This window comes from Parasteatoda tepidariorum, chromosome 10 (assembly GCF_043381705.1).
Source record: "Parasteatoda tepidariorum isolate YZ-2023 chromosome 10, CAS_Ptep_4.0, whole genome shotgun sequence".
Lineage (NCBI taxonomy): Eukaryota > Metazoa > Arthropoda > Arachnida > Araneae > Theridiidae > Parasteatoda > Parasteatoda tepidariorum.
The window spans coordinates 68617987-68636871 of NC_092213.1; the positions used below are offsets into that span (position 1 = coordinate 68617987).

The 18885-nt window shown below is 32.4% G+C and overlaps 1 protein-coding gene across 4 annotated transcripts in view; it reads left to right on the forward strand.

Annotated features, from left to right (window-relative positions):
* Positions 1 to 18885, forward strand: part of LOC107447662 (alkaline phosphatase) — a 56177-nt gene that overhangs the window by 9293 nt on the left and 27999 nt on the right. For 2 of the 4 annotated variants that reach the window (XM_071186371.1, XM_071186370.1), the window contains exons 2-3: positions 9206 to 9304; positions 11237 to 11460. In XM_071186371.1, the coding sequence (XP_071042472.1) occupies positions 9241 to 9304; positions 11237 to 11460 (288 nt within the window). In that variant the 5' untranslated portion in view covers positions 9206 to 9240. The remainder of the gene's footprint in view (positions 1 to 9205; positions 9305 to 11236; positions 11461 to 18885) is intronic. The other 2 variants (XM_071186373.1, XM_071186372.1) reach the window with 1 other exon arrangement.

The following is an 18885-nucleotide window of genomic DNA, read 5'->3' on the forward strand; positions in this document are numbered from 1 at the left end:
ATTGCTTTCGATGAAACACTGTAATTTTCACGTAGACAATAAGAAGTTTCTGTATACTGTGGTGCTAACTAGTAGAAGGTCTCGAAATTCGAAGTACTACTTATCTGGAAACAATTCTTAGGAACAGTTTGATTTAAATAAGTCACCATTATAAATAGTAAGTCTTAACCTGATCCTTTCAATGTATATTTTATTTTATAATTGTAGTTGAACAGTCGACCCAATTTCGGGTTTACGACTATTTATGTTTACTCCATAACCTTGCAATTTTGAACCCAACCCAGAAGGCAAAGGAACTCCTGGATCAAGTATAGGGAGATATTTGCCTTCGCGGGGACTGCATTTTTGTCACAGTGAGAGGAAAACCTCCCACAGTTAGTTTGACTGCAAGGGGACACTAATCTATGATCCGTCTACCAATGAGAATATTTTACGTCAGCACTGTGGTCGCCTTTTAATGTAAAGCGGTTTCGAACCTGCTACATTTTACGCTTAAAGTTTGTCTCAATCAAGGAATTTTTTTTCTCTTAAGTTCTATGCTAATTGAAGTTATATGTTATATGAAGTCCATTTTGCCAACTTATCTCTAAAGAAATGACTCTGAGATAATGACTTTTTTTTTTCAATTAGCTATATTTCGCTTCATCTGGATAAGGTATTTTAAAAAAAAACTTTTAGGTTGTAGATTATGTTAGTAAGTTTGCCATGAAACAACAATTTTATTATAATACAACATCAACAAACTTCCTTTAGCTGGTCAAGTATAACTAGGTACAGTGCGGGAAAAAAAAAAACCTGGACCACTCTGAATAACTTTTTACTTACTGATCGCTTTTTCACGTTCTAGGACTCAATGGTTCGAGGGGGTGACCGAAAATACGTTAATCATTAGCGCAAATGATATTTTGAGTAATCAAACACAAAAACGTACATTCTCTGAATAAACAGACCATTTTTTCGACGGATTCGGATTTCTGACCCCAAAAACATAGGGAGTTGCCTCTCTCTGGGAAATATGGTCCCCAATAGAAGAGCTTTCCAAAATCTGAACCCGTTTATGTTAATTTTACATTTTGTATATTTCACCATTTCTCGGCAACTTTTTAAGTGAACTGAAAAATGCTTACACACAATTATAAAATTAGTTTATACAAATATAATTTTGTGCAAAGAATAACTGTTGGTAAATATTTATTTTTTTGCACAATATTCTTTTTGGATAAACGAATGTTATAATTGTGTGTAAAAAATTTTCAAATATTTCTTGAGATATGAGGAAATACGCAAAAAGTAACATTAATATTCTACAGTCGAAACTTTAGATTGCTCTCACAGACCCCACGATGGGGTTCCCTGATTATGGCTATTCCCTATATTTCGCGGCTGAGAAATCTGAATCCGTCGAAAAAAAGGTATGTTTATGCAGAGAAAGTACGCTTTGGTAACTTAAAATATCGTCGGCATAATTAATTTTATTGGAGGTCGCCCATTAAAAAATGACTTCTAGAAAGTTAAGATTCATGAAATTCTAAAATTGTCCAGTGTGCTGAGATGCCAACTGCATACCTGCCAACTTTTAATCCTTTCGAGGATTAATTTCCTCAGTGGTAGTAAAATGGAATTTAAATTGCAATTTTTGGCAGAAACATACTTGGTTATTTAGAAGGGCTTATGCAGACTACAAATTTATATTACATATTTATATATACGCTTAATTTTTTTAAAAATAGTGGTGGTCAAAAAGTTTATAAAATGCATTAAAAGTTTATAATTTTAAGTTTATAAATGCAAGGAATATCTAGAAAGTATACATTTACTACCATTTTAAATATAGAAATAAAATTTTACGCCAAATGCGCTAAAGTTGGCAGGTATGCAACTGCTCCGGACACTCTAAAATAATTAATATACGGTAAATAACTTCAAAGTAAATTTTGCCAATATTTGCTTGCTTTTTAAAAGGTATAGCATGACATATTACTTTAAAGTGGTGAATTATATGAGGTTAAGAATTATTTAGAAATAGCGGTGGATAAAAATCTGCTAAATTGAATTTATTGAACCAAGAATCATAATTGATAAACTACCACTTTTAAATATATATTTGTTGTTCGGTGCAAGTTAGCATCTCTGAGTGTGTCTTAATAATTTTTCGCACATTGAACGGTGTTACAAGAAGTTAATTTTAAAATGCCAACTTGCGTCAGCCTTTATTTAAATTTTAACAACTCAACATTCATATTTGATTAAAATGTCTCATGAAAGCATTTATTTATACAAAAAGTTTTTCTTTATATAGCGGTAGTTATGAAAAATTAATAAACTAGTTTAGTCTCAAATTTCAATTACACATTTAGGCATTCACCCAAATGATGGGTAAAAGCGAGACGGAAAAGAAAAAAAGCTGGTACTAAAGCCATTTCAGATTTAACTTGTTTTAGAGAGGAGTAAACCTATTCCCTTCTTCAAACTATTTAACATTATCGTCTTCTCATCAGGATGCTGGATATTTCGGATAGCTCAGTGTTTGGCTCGAAGCGCTACTAACTGATTCGTTGAATCTGTGTTGTCCTATATTATCAGGCCGTAAGGGAATAAGCTTATGTTAGTTTTTCATCCGGAAAGAAGCAGTTTTACATATATGGAATAATTGTAAAAAAAAATCGTGAAAGTTATAGAAATGCAATGTTTCTTTAAAAAATGCTAGAACAAGATCCCTTTCGTACCAGTCTTTTTTTTCCGTCTTGGTATGTATAGGCTTTCAGTCCTGTTCCCAATACCCATACCCTCCAACTGCTACGGAATTTCCGTAGTTTCAGAAATCTTCTTTTCAGACGGTAGCAAAATTAATGTCTTAATATTTAAAAAAAAATTATTTTTAGNGTCTTCGTGGAGAATTCTTTTGATGGAAACTAACCAGCATTTTGGTTACAGTGAGAGAAAAATTTTATTTCGCGCATTGAACGATGCTACAAGCAGTTAATTTTAAAATGCCAACTTTCGTCAGCCTTTATTTAAATTTTAACAACTCAACATTCATATTTGATTAAAATGACTATTGAAAGTATTTATTTATGCAAAATGTTTTTCTTTATATAGCGGTAGTTATGAAAAATTAATAAACTAGTTTAGTCTCAGATCTGAATAACACATTTATGCATTCACCCAAATGATGGGTAAAAGCGTGACAGAAAAGAAAAAAAGCTGGTTGTAAAACCATTTCAGTTTTAACTTGTTTACGGGAGGAGAAAATCTATTATCTTCTTCTCATCAGGATGCTGGATATTTCGGACAGCTCAGTGTTTGGCCCGAAGCGCTATTAACTGATTCGTCGAATCTGTGTTGTCCTATGTTATCAGGTCATAAGGGAATAAGCTTATGTTAGCTTTTCTTCCGGAATGAAGCAGTTTTACATAGATATATAAATATGCAATAATTGTAAAAAAAAAATCCCGGTAGTTATAGAAATGTAATGTTTCTTAAAAAAATGCTAGAACAAAATGCCTTTTATACCAGTCTTTTTTATCCGTCTTGGAATATATAGGCTTTCAGCCCTGCTCTTAATGCAAGACAATGCCATTATTACAAGTGCCGACGGACACAACTTCGGATGAAAGTGTGATGTGTCCGCCTCGTGGACAGGTCCACTGAAATAGAACTCAGATCAAGTTCCTAATGCTAGTGTCCATTTTGCTCTCCAAACTCTATTTTTGTCATGTATGTTGTTTCTTTGTCTAAATTCAAGATGAATGGGAAAAGGGCCGTAAGGCCTCAGATGCCCAGGTACACTACAACGAAACCAAATACAAATAGCCCCACAACGTGGAAAAATTAAAAAAATGGTGGTGACGAATTTTTCTTCAAATTTCTTAAAGTTTCATAAATTTAACGTCCAATTTAATTATATAAAATCAGTTTCACATCATGATAAATGCACTGAAAATATTTTTATCACATATGAATACTTCAAAGTATGTAGGGGTAAAATCGGGTATCTATATTGTGGCGAAACTATATCTGTTTTCCAGCAGACAAGCTCGGAACCACACTTTACTACTCAAGTAGTATCTACCATATTGGCTTGCTGTTGATTAATTCATGGCGTCTATGTAGACAAGTTTGTTTAAACTCGTCAATTCTCTAATGTTCTTTTGTTTTTAAACTATTCCTTTTTATTGGACATGACCGTTATGAAAATAATTTTCAGCCCAACTTACTTTACTAAAGATTTATACGTTTACTAAAAATTCATACCCTAACAAACAATAAGGGTTAGGCTAATAATAGAGCTGTTTTGTTTCATTTCGATCTATGACCTATGCGGTAACCTATAGAAATAATTTTTAGCTCAACTTATTTTACTAACGATTCATAACCTAACAAACAATAAGGATTTAGTTTAGCCTAACAATAGCGCTGTTCTATTTCATTTCGATAACCTATGCCCTCGAGTCAGATGAGGTGTTACCAGATGCTGCCCCCCCCCCCTGGATGTATGTCTTTGCTGGGCTCATGAAAGTTGCGGTGCAGCAGAGGAAGAAGATAATTAAAGAATATTATGAATGTAATTTACATCACGTGTAAATTATATGTATAAATAAATGTCGATTACTTGTTCACTGAAATTCTACCTAATTTTCTAATAGGGTTAGCATGTTTCCCACTCATGGTCTTACACCACTAGTGAGCTGATTTCACCACTAGTGCGGTGATTTTCCTTTTTCTAGAAAAAATTATTTACAAAAAAAGTAGTACATGAACGACTTTTCAGGAATTGTACACAACTAAACAATGGATATTTTGATTAAATCTGACCGTTTTCACGTCTAACAGTCTAGCTCCAATAGGCCTTCGAATCTTAGCTACCCGGTCTTACCTCACTTTTCCTTGCATTTTTTTTCCTGAAATTTAATTTAATTTATTTTTAAAACTAAGTTAAGTTTATTCCAGTGTAAAACAATTTCTAAGGCGCGCCTAAAGAATAGGCCCTAAACAAAATATATCAGGAGATTGCAGAGGTTAAGTAAACAGATAGAACGAAAAAATTGACAAACGCGTTACGCTTAAATAACTTGACACACGTCGGTCACATTTTCTTTCATCTGGGTTTTGAAGTGTACACCTAAATGTGCAGACGTTTTATTTTTCGATTAACTTTTTTTTTGGTTGTATGGATTTGGATTTCTTTGTCATATGGAGTTTATTGCAGACTAGGGAATGCTCTCCACCCAATGAGGTGCCCTGGATTCGAATCCCAGGGATGGCTAGTCAATACAAATTCGGCACCTGGCTTACACTGACCACAGTGCTGCAGTAAAATATCCGCAATGGTAGACGCATCAAGGGTTAGAGTCCGCTTGCCATCAGGCTAACCATGGGAGGTTTCCGTGGTTTTCAGAGATGCCAACTGCTCCGGACAAGACAAAATAATTAAAAAAGCGGTAAATTACTACAAGTAGATTTCGCAAATATTTGACTATTTTTGCTTGTTTCTTAAAAGGTGTAGCATTACATAAGCACTCTGAAGTGGTGAATCATATAAACCTACAAATCATTTAGAAATAGTGGTGGATAAAAATTTACTAAATTGAATTTATTAAACCAAGAATCACAATTGATAAACTACAACTTCAAAATATATATTTGCTGTCCGGAGCAAGTTGGCATCCCTGGGTTTTCCTCTCCATGTAACGCAAATTAGGTTTATTTCCATCAAAAAATTCTCTACGATACAATTTTCTCCCACTACTTGAGTTAAAGTATCTAAGAGTTCCCTTCTCTTCTGGATTCTTTTTATTAAAAACTTTGAACTTATAAAGACGTCAAAATAATTATGTAACATTAGAGCAAAAGTGATTTCATATCACACTACAAAAACTATAATGAAATCTCAAAAATAACCAAGCTCGTATAATATTTACAAAGTATGGCTTATATACCTTTGTTAATAGGTTCAGGGATGAAAGCTTCGTATACAGGGCTGCCAAACTCTCTAAGCTTTTAGAAAAAATTTATTCTAGTGGTAGCTATGTTCATGTTTTAATGCATTATTTTTTATTCACTTAATCTTATTATCCATACCATGATTTAAAAATTCATTTGCGATGCAACTTTTAGAGATGCCAACTTGCTCCGGAAAGCGGATAAATTTGTTCGAGTAATAGCCTTTTAATGCACGATTCTTGGTTAAGTAAATTCGATTTATAGCAGTTTTACTCACTGCTTCTAAATAATCCAATTTCTTTATTATTACGTCACTTTGTTGCTGTTAGGAACTGTTGAGCGTTTTAAAAAGTCAAGAAAATTTACCAAATCCTGCCAATTTTAGCTTGTTGTTCTTTACCGATTTTTAAAGTACGGAGCAGTTGGCATCTCTGTACTTAGTTGCTGCTCTTTCGCAGTAAAGCTTTTAAAATGCTGGCAAAATTATCACAATTTCTGAAAGCATTTGTTTTTAAGTGTCTACCACTCTATAAAATATTTTTCAAAGCGCGCAGTAGCTGGCAGGCCTGTATATACTCAGAGATGCCAACTTGCTCTCGACAGTAAATATATATTTTAAAGTGGTAGTTTATCAATTGTGATTCTTGGTTTAATAAATTCAATTTAGTAGATTTTTATCCACCACTATTTCTAAATAATTTATAGGCTTATACAATTCACCACTTTGAAATAATTATGTCATGCTATACCTTTTAAAAAGCAAGCAAAAATAGTTAAAAATTTGCAAAATTTACTTTGTAGTATGTACCGTTCTTTTAATTATTTCGGCTTGTCCGGAGCAGTTGGCATCTCTGTATACTCTTCAAGACAATATGCTAAAAAGAAATGGTTTTACTACCAGTTTTCCCTCTTTTCAGTCTAACTCTAGTCAACTGGAGCAGCAGATAGCACAGGTTTTATATTTTATTTTATAACAGACGTTGAACAGTCTACCCAATTCTGAATATGTGATCATCGAAGTTCAATTTCCATAGCTGCCAACTCTTCCGGTTTTCCCAGAAGATTTTATTTTCATATTTAAAGTGCTAGCGAAATTCATGTTATTTCACTAAACTTTTTGAATTATAATAATAATTATAAATGAGTTTGACCACCACTACTTATAAATAATTTCAACAAATATATAAAAAGCATATTAGTCCTTACGACAGCGAATTTCAACCTGGTTAAAATGCAAATATATTTTTGAGTAAAACTGTTTTTCGGTAATTGTCTTACTACCACTTGGAAAATCCATTCTCGAAAAGAGTGAATGTTGGTAGGTATGAAGTTTTGAACCCAACCCAGAAGACAAGGGAATTCCTGNCATCGAAGTCCAATTTCCATAGCTGCCAACTCTTCCGGTTTTCCCGGAAGATTTTATTTTCATATTTAAAGTGCTAGCGAAATTCATGTTATTTCACTAAACTTTTTGAATTATAATAATAATTATAAATGAGTTTGACCACCACTACTTATAAATAATTTCAACAAATATATAAAAAGCATATTAGTCCTTACGACAGCGAATTTCAACCTGGTTAAAATGCAAGTATATGTTTGAGTAAAACTGTTTTTCGTTAATTGTTTTTCCGTAATTGTGTTACTATACCACTTGGAAAATCCATTCTCGAAAAGAGTGAATGTTGGCAGGTATGAATTTCATAGCTTTGCAATTTTGAACCCAACTCAGAAGACAAGGGAGCTTTAGGATCACGGATTGGGACAAACTAGTCTCCGTGGAGAACTATAAGTTGGAACTAATCCGCATTTGCGTTATATGTATAGAAAAACCATGAAAACCTCTTACGGTTAGCATGACGGCAAGAGGACAATAAGCCATGATCATTATCATTGATAATATATTTCACGTCAGCACTCTGCTCGGCTGGCTTGAGATGGGAGCAGAATTCGTATCAACCAGTCAACGCTGGGATTCGAACCTGGGCCACCTCATTGGGAGGCGAGTGCTAAATCCCCTGAGCCATCGCGGCTCTATGTAGATATTTGAAATTGATTTATTTATGTCAAACACAAAACGTTTTTTCATGACAGTTTTCATGTTATTTTTTTTATTATCCTTTTCAAAAATAAATCGAAACAAGTGTACGCATTAACCGCTTGATTACTAAAGAAATTGTGAAGAAATATAAAATGATTATTAGAGAAACCTCGCAGTTTCAACGGACTATTTATCTTGTTTTGATGTTTTATTTCCCGCTTTTTTAAATAAGGATTTATTAGATTTCAATTTCGTTTTTGTTTCAACCTCGCTGAAATTACTATTTGCTATCCCCAATGAGTAGACTTTCTTTACTTCAGTTTCGGCATGAATTTAAAAATTCAAATTAATTCGATAAAGAACGGCACGCCTTATAAATTGCGTAGGAATACAATTAACTCTTATGCATTATCGAAATCTTAAATTTACGTTTTATGTGGATGGAACAGATTTTATTTAAGCATAAAATGGTTTTGCATGAAATTATTAATCATATTTGCACACTACCAAACTTTTACATAAACGTTACAAATATTTACATCTCACGGTGGAGAAAATATATGTTAATGAATTCATTCGCTTTATATGGGAAGGTAAACCACGAAAAACTCACACAGTTAGCCTGACGGCAAGGAGATTCTGTCCCATGAACCGTCTACAACTGAGGATATTTTACGTCAGTACTGTGGTCTGTGCGAGCTGGAAGCAAAATTCGTATCAACAAGTCACCACTGGAATTCGAACCTGGGTCACTTCATTGGAAGACGATCGCTCTAACCTCTGAGCTACTGCGGTTCAAATAGCACAGATTAGAAAAAGAGAGCACTAGGATACAAGCCCCCCTACTCCCACGGAGTGTTTGGTGAAACGGAGATACTCTTAGACGACGGAGGCCCTAGTTATGGAGAAACTAATTTTATTAGGTTATAAAATAAAAAAAATTTCAGAAAATTTAAAAAAAAGGATTTTTGACTAAGTTCATTTTCTTTAGAATATTTTTAAAACGGATGAAATTTTCTACTGGTAAAAGTAAAATTTAATGTGTTACATAAAATCAAATAAATATATATACTGTTATAAAAAATAAATTCAAAAGAAGTCAAACTCTTTTTAATTGGTAAATGAAGATTTTTTAAAGAATCATTTTTATAGCTTTAAATATAGTGAGAAAAAAATCTAAATCTGATGTTTGTATAATTATATTTGCTAATTCGTATTTAGGTTATTACTTTTTACTTCACTTCCATTCCATCAATATGAATCATCTTGGGTTTTGGATTATTCCATTTTTATGCTTCACTAGTGTTCTTTTCATTAAAGGTGAGTTAAATCACATTTTCTAAATCTTGAAAAATTGCTTAATTCACTAATTCTTACATATATTTAGCTACTATGATAAAAGTAAGAATTGAACTAAAATATAATCTTAAAACTACCACTGATTCTCAAAAAGGAGATATTTATTATTTATAATAATATTTAATTACTGTATTATAATTACTAGTTATTGATATGAACAAAAATAATTTTCCCAAGTGGTAGTTAGTTGGCAACTGAATTACAATTGTAGGCAAAAATATTTTTTTTCGTTTTGCCAGAAGTTAAACACACCATCGGTGATTGTTATGTCTTTATATTTAATTTTCTTCATGTATGAAATTACTAGTCCGAATCATTTTAAAAAAATAATTATTAATTCAAAATATGAAAATAAAATATAAATTTTTCTACCACTTTAAATATAAAATCTGGCTAAAAATTCATGCAAATTGCCAGCTAAGAAATAATGGGGTTTTACAAAATTAAGGAACTAGTGCGATTCTAACAATATGTAAACGATCTTTCTCATAGCAGCATATGTTTAGGAAGATTTTACATAGGAAACGTTAGCACATGTAAATGAGAAGGGGACGTTCCTATTAACTTGGCTTTAAAACTTACACTCTCAAAAGTTCGAAAACGAATTGCAATTTTTATATTAAAAAGTTTTTTTTAATTGTAGTGGTGTTAGAAAAAAAAGTAAAGATGCTTTTAACTTCATGCACTGATTTTAGTAGATGCAAATATCGCCTTGATGAAAAAGACACGATTTCTAAAAGCTTTAAGTATGATCTTTCAAACTGTGCCAAAAGTTTTGCAATGTAAAATTTTCCAAACCATCTTCGGCTAAAAGAAAGACTGTTTACATATGGTTATTATTTACATATGGTTTACATATCGAAGTATTTTGAAATCGTTTAATAACATTACATACACAGTAGTAATAATTTGAAATAGTGAGTCGATTTCATGAACCTAGATTTCAAACCCGTAAAATAAATTCACTATTTTGAGGAAAAAAAAACAGACGGTTTAATTAGAAACATTAATTTTACTCAATTTCGTTTTAGAAACTACAACAACTTTGGAGCAACGCTAATTGTAATTAATGATAATTATGTTTCAAGTTTAAAATTTTATTCAAATTAAGCTTTGTATTAGGTCTTGATCTATATTCTGACTTATATAGAACGAAAATTAAACTCCAATCCCCCTCATTCAGATTAAAATTATCTGACCCTTCATAATCTTTCTAGTAAGGTACCGAGAAGTTTCAGTGGATCTCAAAGAGTTTAAAACATGGATCACAGATTTTGAACAGTTTCGAATGAAGAATTTTTGAGTGAAAATGATATTATCCGTGATTTGCATTACATGGAGTGAAAATTCACGGTAAACTTCCCACGATGAGCCCGATGGCAATGGATTCTTTTTTTAATTTTGAATCGAATGAAATTAAAATCATGTGGATAGAACTAATTGTTCAGATTTTGCAAGTTATGAGGGATGCATGCAGACGAAGTTCTATTTTTAACTTATATTTACGTACGATTAAAGCCATTTCAACTTTGCATCTTCTAATCTTTGCTATTGGTTTGTAATTTATACAACTCAGGATAAAAGTATTCCGAAAAAAGGGATTGTACTTTTTATATATAAAATTTTTTTTTTCTTTTTTTTTACAACTTCTAAAATAATAGTACAGTAAGTTGGGTTTTGGTCTCGCTCGATATTCATAAACCTATGAAAAATCGAAATCTCAGTTGTGCCGATAACAGTAATTATGTTTCCCTTTGTTGCCTTTTCGCAAGTTGAATACAATACATGAGTTCATACAGTTTTTAACCTCTAACTAAAAAGAAAGGGTATTTATTGGGATGAAGCTGGAGGTAGACCTTTTTAGGTGTTACTCTACTAATTATATATTTTCAGGTGATCCAGAATTATTTAATGAAAAAGCCCAACTGGTATTGCAGCGCACACTAAGAAGAAAAACGAACAGTAATGTTGCTAAAAATATAGTATTAATTGTGGGAGATGGAATGAACCTGGCAACAATCGCAGCGGCTAGGATATTGAAAGGTCAAAAAGCAGGTCGAAGTGGAGTAGGGGAGGAGATGATCTATGAAGCTTTTCCTAATGTTGGACTTGCTAGGGTAAGTACTTTTCAATAAACACCAGTTAATAGCTGTATATTAACACTTTCGGTTTGCAATTGGATCTGCTTTTTGAAGCAGCTGACCTAGACGCTTTAGTCCTTCCCCCCTTTAAGTAGCAATAAAATAACGATTAATCCAGCTGTCACTAAAAATAAGTTTGGGCTCGCTTTTGGAAGTTCGAGCACACCTGAATTCGACATATGTCGAATGCTAGAATCCGAGTCCACGAGATATACGTAGAATATCCTCGTGATCCTCGTAGAATTTCGTGATCTCACCACTCGGCCGTTGATGTCTAAACAAGAAAATTAGTCATTAATCCTTTTTTATCACAATCCCGTAAAACAAAAAGTAAAGCAAAACATTAGAATTGAATCCGCAAGAGCCGTGATGGCTCAGGAGATATAGCGTTCGCCTTCCAATGAGGTTAACCGGGTTCGAATCCCAGCGATGGCTGGTCGATACGAATTCCGCATCCGGCTTGCACCGACAACAGTGCTGACGCGAAATATCCTCAGTGGTAGACGGTCCATGGGTGAGAGTCCTCTTGCCGTCAGACTAACAGTGGGAGGTTTTCCTCTCCATGTAACCCAAATGCCGGTTAGTTCCATTAAAAAGTCCTCCATGAAGGCAAATTTCTCCCAATACTTGATCCAGGAGTTCCCTTCCCTTCTGGATTGTGTTCAAAATTGCAAGGTTACAGAGTTGAACATTAGTAGTCGTATATATATATATATATATATATATATATATATATATATATATNATATATATAAACCCCAAAATCCGATTTTTTTTTAAAAAAATTCCGGCTGTTCAAAGACGGTTATAAAAAAAATTTAAATTCGTAAGAAAAATGTCGAAAAGCAATTGTCAACAACAGCAAACATTCAAGATTTTTATCGTCTGTTAGATTCCCAGTCAGCCATGAGGTTTTACCATGAGTCCATCTCATCTCTTATAGTCCGGTAAAGATTTTAAAAGTGTTAGGAAACTTACGTTAACCCTTACCGGCACAGTGTGGCAACACCTAAATAGCAGTCTTTTTTTTACATGTTCTAGTTAAAGTTCTATGTAGTGGTAGCGATATAACAATTAAAAACAGAAATTGTTTGAGCTGTGGAACAATATTGTTTGTATTTATATATGTTTATTCAAATTATTTATATAGACTGACTGTCATACTTCTTTAAACCAAGATAATAACATTAATATACAAGTGGTGTTATCACATTAAAATTACAAAGATTTGTCACCAAAATATATATATATTTTTCCCCAGTGCCCACCTGTGCTAACATCCGTCAATTTAGGCATATATAGGGCTATTTTGTTGGCCTCTTTTTCAGGGGCACCATATTAGGTGGGCCAACGTCGCTCCCACTGTGAGGACAGAAAGTACAGAGAAGGAAAGAACATCCATTCCTTGCCCGGGATTCGAACCCAGAACCTTTCTGATGCAAGGACAGTTCCTTGCCCCTACACAGGACGGTCGCCTTCTCAACAAAATAAAAAATAATAATACAAACTTCTAAAGATGTAATAGTATATGCGACTAAAGATAATATTGGCTAATTTTTTATTTCGTACTTTATTTTATTTGGAGATATAAAATGATAGCAAGATTTTTTCCTCTCTATTTCATTCTTGAATTTTAAAAAAACTCATTTGAAATTATTTTATACACCATTACATAAGAATAAATTAAACATATAGATATAGAAATGGTCATTAGTGAGAGAAAAAACTAGATTTGACAGTACAGACATGCCAACTGTTCCGGGCGAGCCATATTATTTAAATAACGGTTAACAGCTACTAACTAAAATTGCCAAGTTCTGCTTACTTATTAAACGGTATAGCACAACTTGCCTATAACAAAGTGCTATTAGCTTTCGAATTATTTGGAAATAGTGGCGGGTGAAAACCATGATTCAATAAAATGATTTTCTTAAACCAAGAATCACTTTCCCTTGCCTATGTATGCCAATTTTTAATCCCTTCGAGGGTCAAAAACTAGCATTCATCTTAATAATCTGAAATAGATAACATATGATCTAACGATACAGTATAGGATAATTTATTTATATGCTTAATTTTTTAAAAAATAGTGGTGGTCAAAAAGATTAAAAATTAAGTTTATAAATGGATGGAATATATACTAGAAAGCATACATTTTTCTACGACTTTAAATATATAAATAAAATTTTACTTTACATGCGTAAAAGTTGGCAGGTATGCAACTAGTCACACACACTCACCGAAAGGTTACTTGTAGATGAGATGCATGCAAACTCCTATCAAGTCAAGTCAAAAGTAAGGGAATAAACTAAATATCAAAGGCACATCACTACGTTAATTTATGTCAATCTTGTAAAGTTAGCGACGATTGATGGATTTTGAAAAAGTTTAGAGGGAATCATTTTCATGCGTAGAGAATGAGTCAAGAATCGGGCAAACAGCGCTTATCATAGATGCTCTCTTAAAAGAAAAGTGCATGGTACAAAGATATGACAAACATGCAGGGCCGGATTAACCTATAGGCACACTAGGCACGTGCCTAGAGCCTACGAAATTCAGGGGCCTACGAAAAACTTGGGAGAAAAAAATTTGTTGACAAAAATAATTTAGCTTTAAAAACAACAAGTGCATTTTGCACAAAATTATGAAGATACAAATAAAAATATAATATTTTTCGGTAATAAATTATTTTGCAGAATCTTATGATCTAATATATTACTTTTTTGCGATTTTTGGATTCAACGAAATCTTGTATTATGCTGTCGAATTCCAAACTACGCAAAATGTCGTATTCAATAGACATAAGTGCGAGCGATGCCAACTGCAATATCGGCAGTATGTCGGTATTGCAGATAAAGTTCGATAAACAAATTTGTAAATTAAAATCCATATTAATAAAAATGTAAAAAAATATGCAAAAAAATTTTAGCATATATTTTGAAAAGAGGGGAGGGGTAGGGGAAGGAGGGGAGGGCCCAAAAACGGCTATGCCAAGGGCCTACGAAAGGTATAATCCGGCTCTGCAAACATGTATGATTTAGTTTTTAACTCGACGAAAAGTATCAATGCTCTTAACAAGCAACATGAACAACAAAGAAAGCAGGAATATGAAGAACTAAGAAGTCAATAAGAAAGCGTTTATAGCTCAACTAAAGCATCAAAACAATCCTTCTGAACGAACGTATTTCCCGGATAATGAAAACCATAGACCTGACATTCTTGACTTAGCTATTTCAAATACCGATCTCCCAATAGCTGTCTGTGTATTTAATGAACTGTTTTTTGATCATCTCTCAATTTTATTCACAATCGGCACCTACTTTAGCATAGGAAAAGAGGAATATTTCAAAAACAGATCGGCGATCATACCGTAATATCTTGCAAAGAGATGAACAAATTATCGCACTGATGAACTTAACCTAACCTTAATTCGATCTTCAGTTTATAATCATGGAAGCCTATAATAAAGCAACAATTACTTTTCATTTCATTCCATATTTTCTTAAACTTACAATAAACATCAAAAATTTAATCCTAAGTAATTATATCCTTTTTATTTATTTGAAAATTTAATCCTTAATTTCTGTTATTATCCTTAATAGCAGAAATCAAACGTAGAAAGAACTATCAGAAGACAGGAAATCCAAAATATTAAATTGAAGTAGAACAACTCAATAAACTAATTAAAAAAAGACTGCAAGAACAATGGGAACACAAAAATCTAATCATTGGAATTTGAAGGACAAATCAATTTGGCAAATGGCGAGAGTTCTAAAACAACCACAACAAGTTAGTAAACCAATGATAAAAAAAATGGCTTTATTTACACAGGCAATGAAAAGGCTGAATATTTGCAGACTCTATGGAGGAACAATTTTTGCCTAATACAGAATTTGACAAAGACAATGAAAAAATATACATGTTAACGATTGTTCAGCCGTAGTTGAATAATATAACGATAACTTATTAGGAGAAATCTTTTCTTATTTGTTGATTTGTTACGCATGCGCTCTGAAACTCTTGCTAACTAGAATATTTTTGCCTGCTTCAATAGGATTAGCGATTTCGCTACAGCAGTTTACTTTGGCTTTAAGCGAGTTTCAGGGCACAGAGCCTTTTTCCCCAACTACTTTGGAAGTTTGAAGTATGTTCTAATTCAGTTTTTAATTTTAAAGTTTTTAATAAATAGTTTATTTCGGTAATTTAGTTTTATTTAGTTATTCGATGGCTCATATTAGTCTAATTCATGTTAGTATTCCCCACATTCTGGTCCGTCGAGCCGGAGCCATCGAAATTAAATTTTAGTTAGGGCTTTGAATTACTTTTCACGAGCATTCAATATGCCAAAATTATTAGAAGAGCTGCTTAAGCTGAAAAAAGTAGCTAAAAGTAAAGTTACTAGGGTAACTAATTCTATCTCTGACTTGTTGCAAAATACTGAACTTAGCGTTGAACATTCTGATCTTTGTTTACGTCAAAAAAGTGAATTCAATTTGGAAGTTTCGGATCTTTTCAAAGACATCTTAGTTGTTTGCGACGAAGAAAATTATTCAGAATACGAAACTGAGCTTTTCAACTTACTGAATAAATTAAGATAGTTTTGAATTGTCTTTAACACGTTCATGCCGGGGTGACCCACCGGTGGGTCACGCTAGATTGTCTCATCTTGGCGGCGCACCAGAGTAAAAACTGGTAACAAATAAATTTCATTTTTTAGTTTTTTCCCGGGAATAATAAAAATCCATAACAACCAATTGTTTTTAACGGATGCAATTTTTATATTGAATTGCTTCTTCGCCGTGATAAATTTCCTTAGAGTGAATTGTTATTGTTGAGAATAGATTAACTCCTCCCGAATATTGTCTAATATTGAAATAGTTCTTCGACCAGTATTTTCACTTTTCCCGGCGTGAACGTGTTAAAGAAACGAAATAGTAGTTTGACCGAAAATAGTAATTTGACGAACGCTCAATCTCAAACTTCGGTTCATGTAGTTTCTTCAAAAACACCGAAGAATTAAAGAAATAAATCCAACTGATGCTTCTGAGATTAAAAAAAATATTAAAAAATTTCAAAAACATTCCTGCTACATCATATCGCATTCAGCCTCCACACGGTTTCAAATAAGTAGTCTGCGCAGATTGTTTAAAAAGCGAACCACTAGTGCGCATGAACCCAAATTCTATTTTAAAAGTACTTGAGAGAAATTTATCATATATATTTGAGAATTGAATCTGTAGTGGTTGATAAGTAAATAAAACAAACCAATTATATTCATAAATTTTAGACATATATTTGCTACCACTTTCTAATTTTTAATAGATTTAATATTAAATGGTTCGTTCACTAATTGCTTTACCTTCATAGTGATCTGATCAGACTACCTACAAAAAACCGTGTGGAGGCTCAAGTAGAAATTTTCAGTTAGAATTCACGATATTTAGCAGCAGTAATGTGCTGCTCATTTGAAATATTCAACCAAAATTCATTATACCGGAGTTGGTTGAATTAATAATTAAAGGTTTTAATTCCATCAAAATATTTAACTTCAAGATTTTACTTCATTTTAAAAATTACACGGCAAGATTGCCACGGGCGATTACATATGCAAAAAGTTGTGTCTAATGAAATTCAAATTTGATTAAAGGAGAATAAAATAACAAATTATTTTAAAGTTACCAGTGAATGATTATTAATGTTTTAAATATGAATAATTTGAAATGTAAGTCCTAGTGGTAGTTACAACTGAATAAATAAACAAGAATGAATTGAGTTTCTACCACTTTTAACAATTATAGTCATCTGTGGCATCCCTTAAACCGCAAAAAATTTATATTATTAAAATAAGTTGGTAATACAAATATTTTGTTTAATCTTAATATGGGTAAAAAGTTTCATTTTTTATAGACATAATTGACAAACATTTCATTACATTTTTGAAAATGATCTCTATACAAAAACAACTACATTAAAAAGGTGGTACACTCAAACTGGATAGTTCTTTCTGTTCTCTACTTCTTTATTTTTTTAAAGAAAAGAAAACTTTCACTTCAGATCTAAATCAAAATATTAATATTTTTAATATATTAGGAAAGACAGGACTACCTTGCTCCTGTGAAAAAGTTCTAAAAATAAAAATCTTGACGCATTTTCTTTTTTTTAATACACCGTCCTTTTAGAATGAACAATGCACAAATGGGTACAGTAAACGACGTTTTTGAAAATTTCGCCAACACTTAAAATTTAACATCATAATTTTGAAATTATGAGTGTTATATATGTAGTTATGCCACTGAAAGAATTTGTAATAGTTCTAAAGATTTCCATTTCTAATTATTAATTAAATATTTATATTTATTAAATATTTAATGGAAGTACATAATTGAGAAGTATTCTGGTGGTTTAATGTTAAATATTTTTAAATCTAACCCTTTGCGCTTCAACGACATAAAAAAACGAACGTAATACTAAAAGTTTTCTAGATAAAAACTCATTCTTTACTTACTCAGAATATAAACTGGGGAACCACTATATAAAATGGTCACTTAAGATATAAAAAATGTGACATTTAGAGCACAAGGTAATTTACAGGGGACAATGGTGTCTGCGAGACATCTTTCTAGGGACCGGTATAGCCTGGTTGGTTGGGCCCTTGGCGAACAAAGAACACGGGGCGCGCTCAAAAGAGCAGAAAATCAGGGTCATGAATCGTGGTTGCCGGGAGAAAAGTGTTGCACCAAGCAGACTCCTCAAATCTTCTTTTAACATGTAAAGTCTATGGCGGGCTTGTCATACTTTGAATCGATTTTTCTTGTTCAAGAATCGGAGTGATCAATTAAAAAAAAATACTAATAATTTTTTCAATCTTTCCTATCCACGAAAATGTAGGTTAATTTTTTTAATCTTTATTACTTTTTGTAATATTGCCTTTGAAACACAAGTCACTTTCTACCTTTGAGTAAGGGAGGAAGGCAACTTCCACCCCCAAGTTCACTAATCTTCTCGGTGGGAGGTCTTGCTCCCTTTTGAAAATCTTTTTCTCTCTCTGTCCTTCTGAAGAACTGATATGGGGAACGCTTTAAAAACCGATAGCTTTCTTTTTAGTTATAAGCTTGTAATTTATTATGAAAATTATATTTGCTGATAATTCGTTCATTCTATATACATTTTATTTATTTAGTAGTAATAATTTTCTTGTTTTTATTCATTTTGAGAATGGAATTTATTTTTTAAATACATTATTCCCCTTTTTTTAAACTTTGTTTCTTGTTTTTTAAAGATGTTTCAGAATTAAAAAAATTAGCTGCTGAATAAAGTGAGATTAATTAAAATCGAATAAATGACGTAAAGATCTTCCAATATACTATAAAGCATCACAAAACTGCAGTTTTCCTTTTTTTT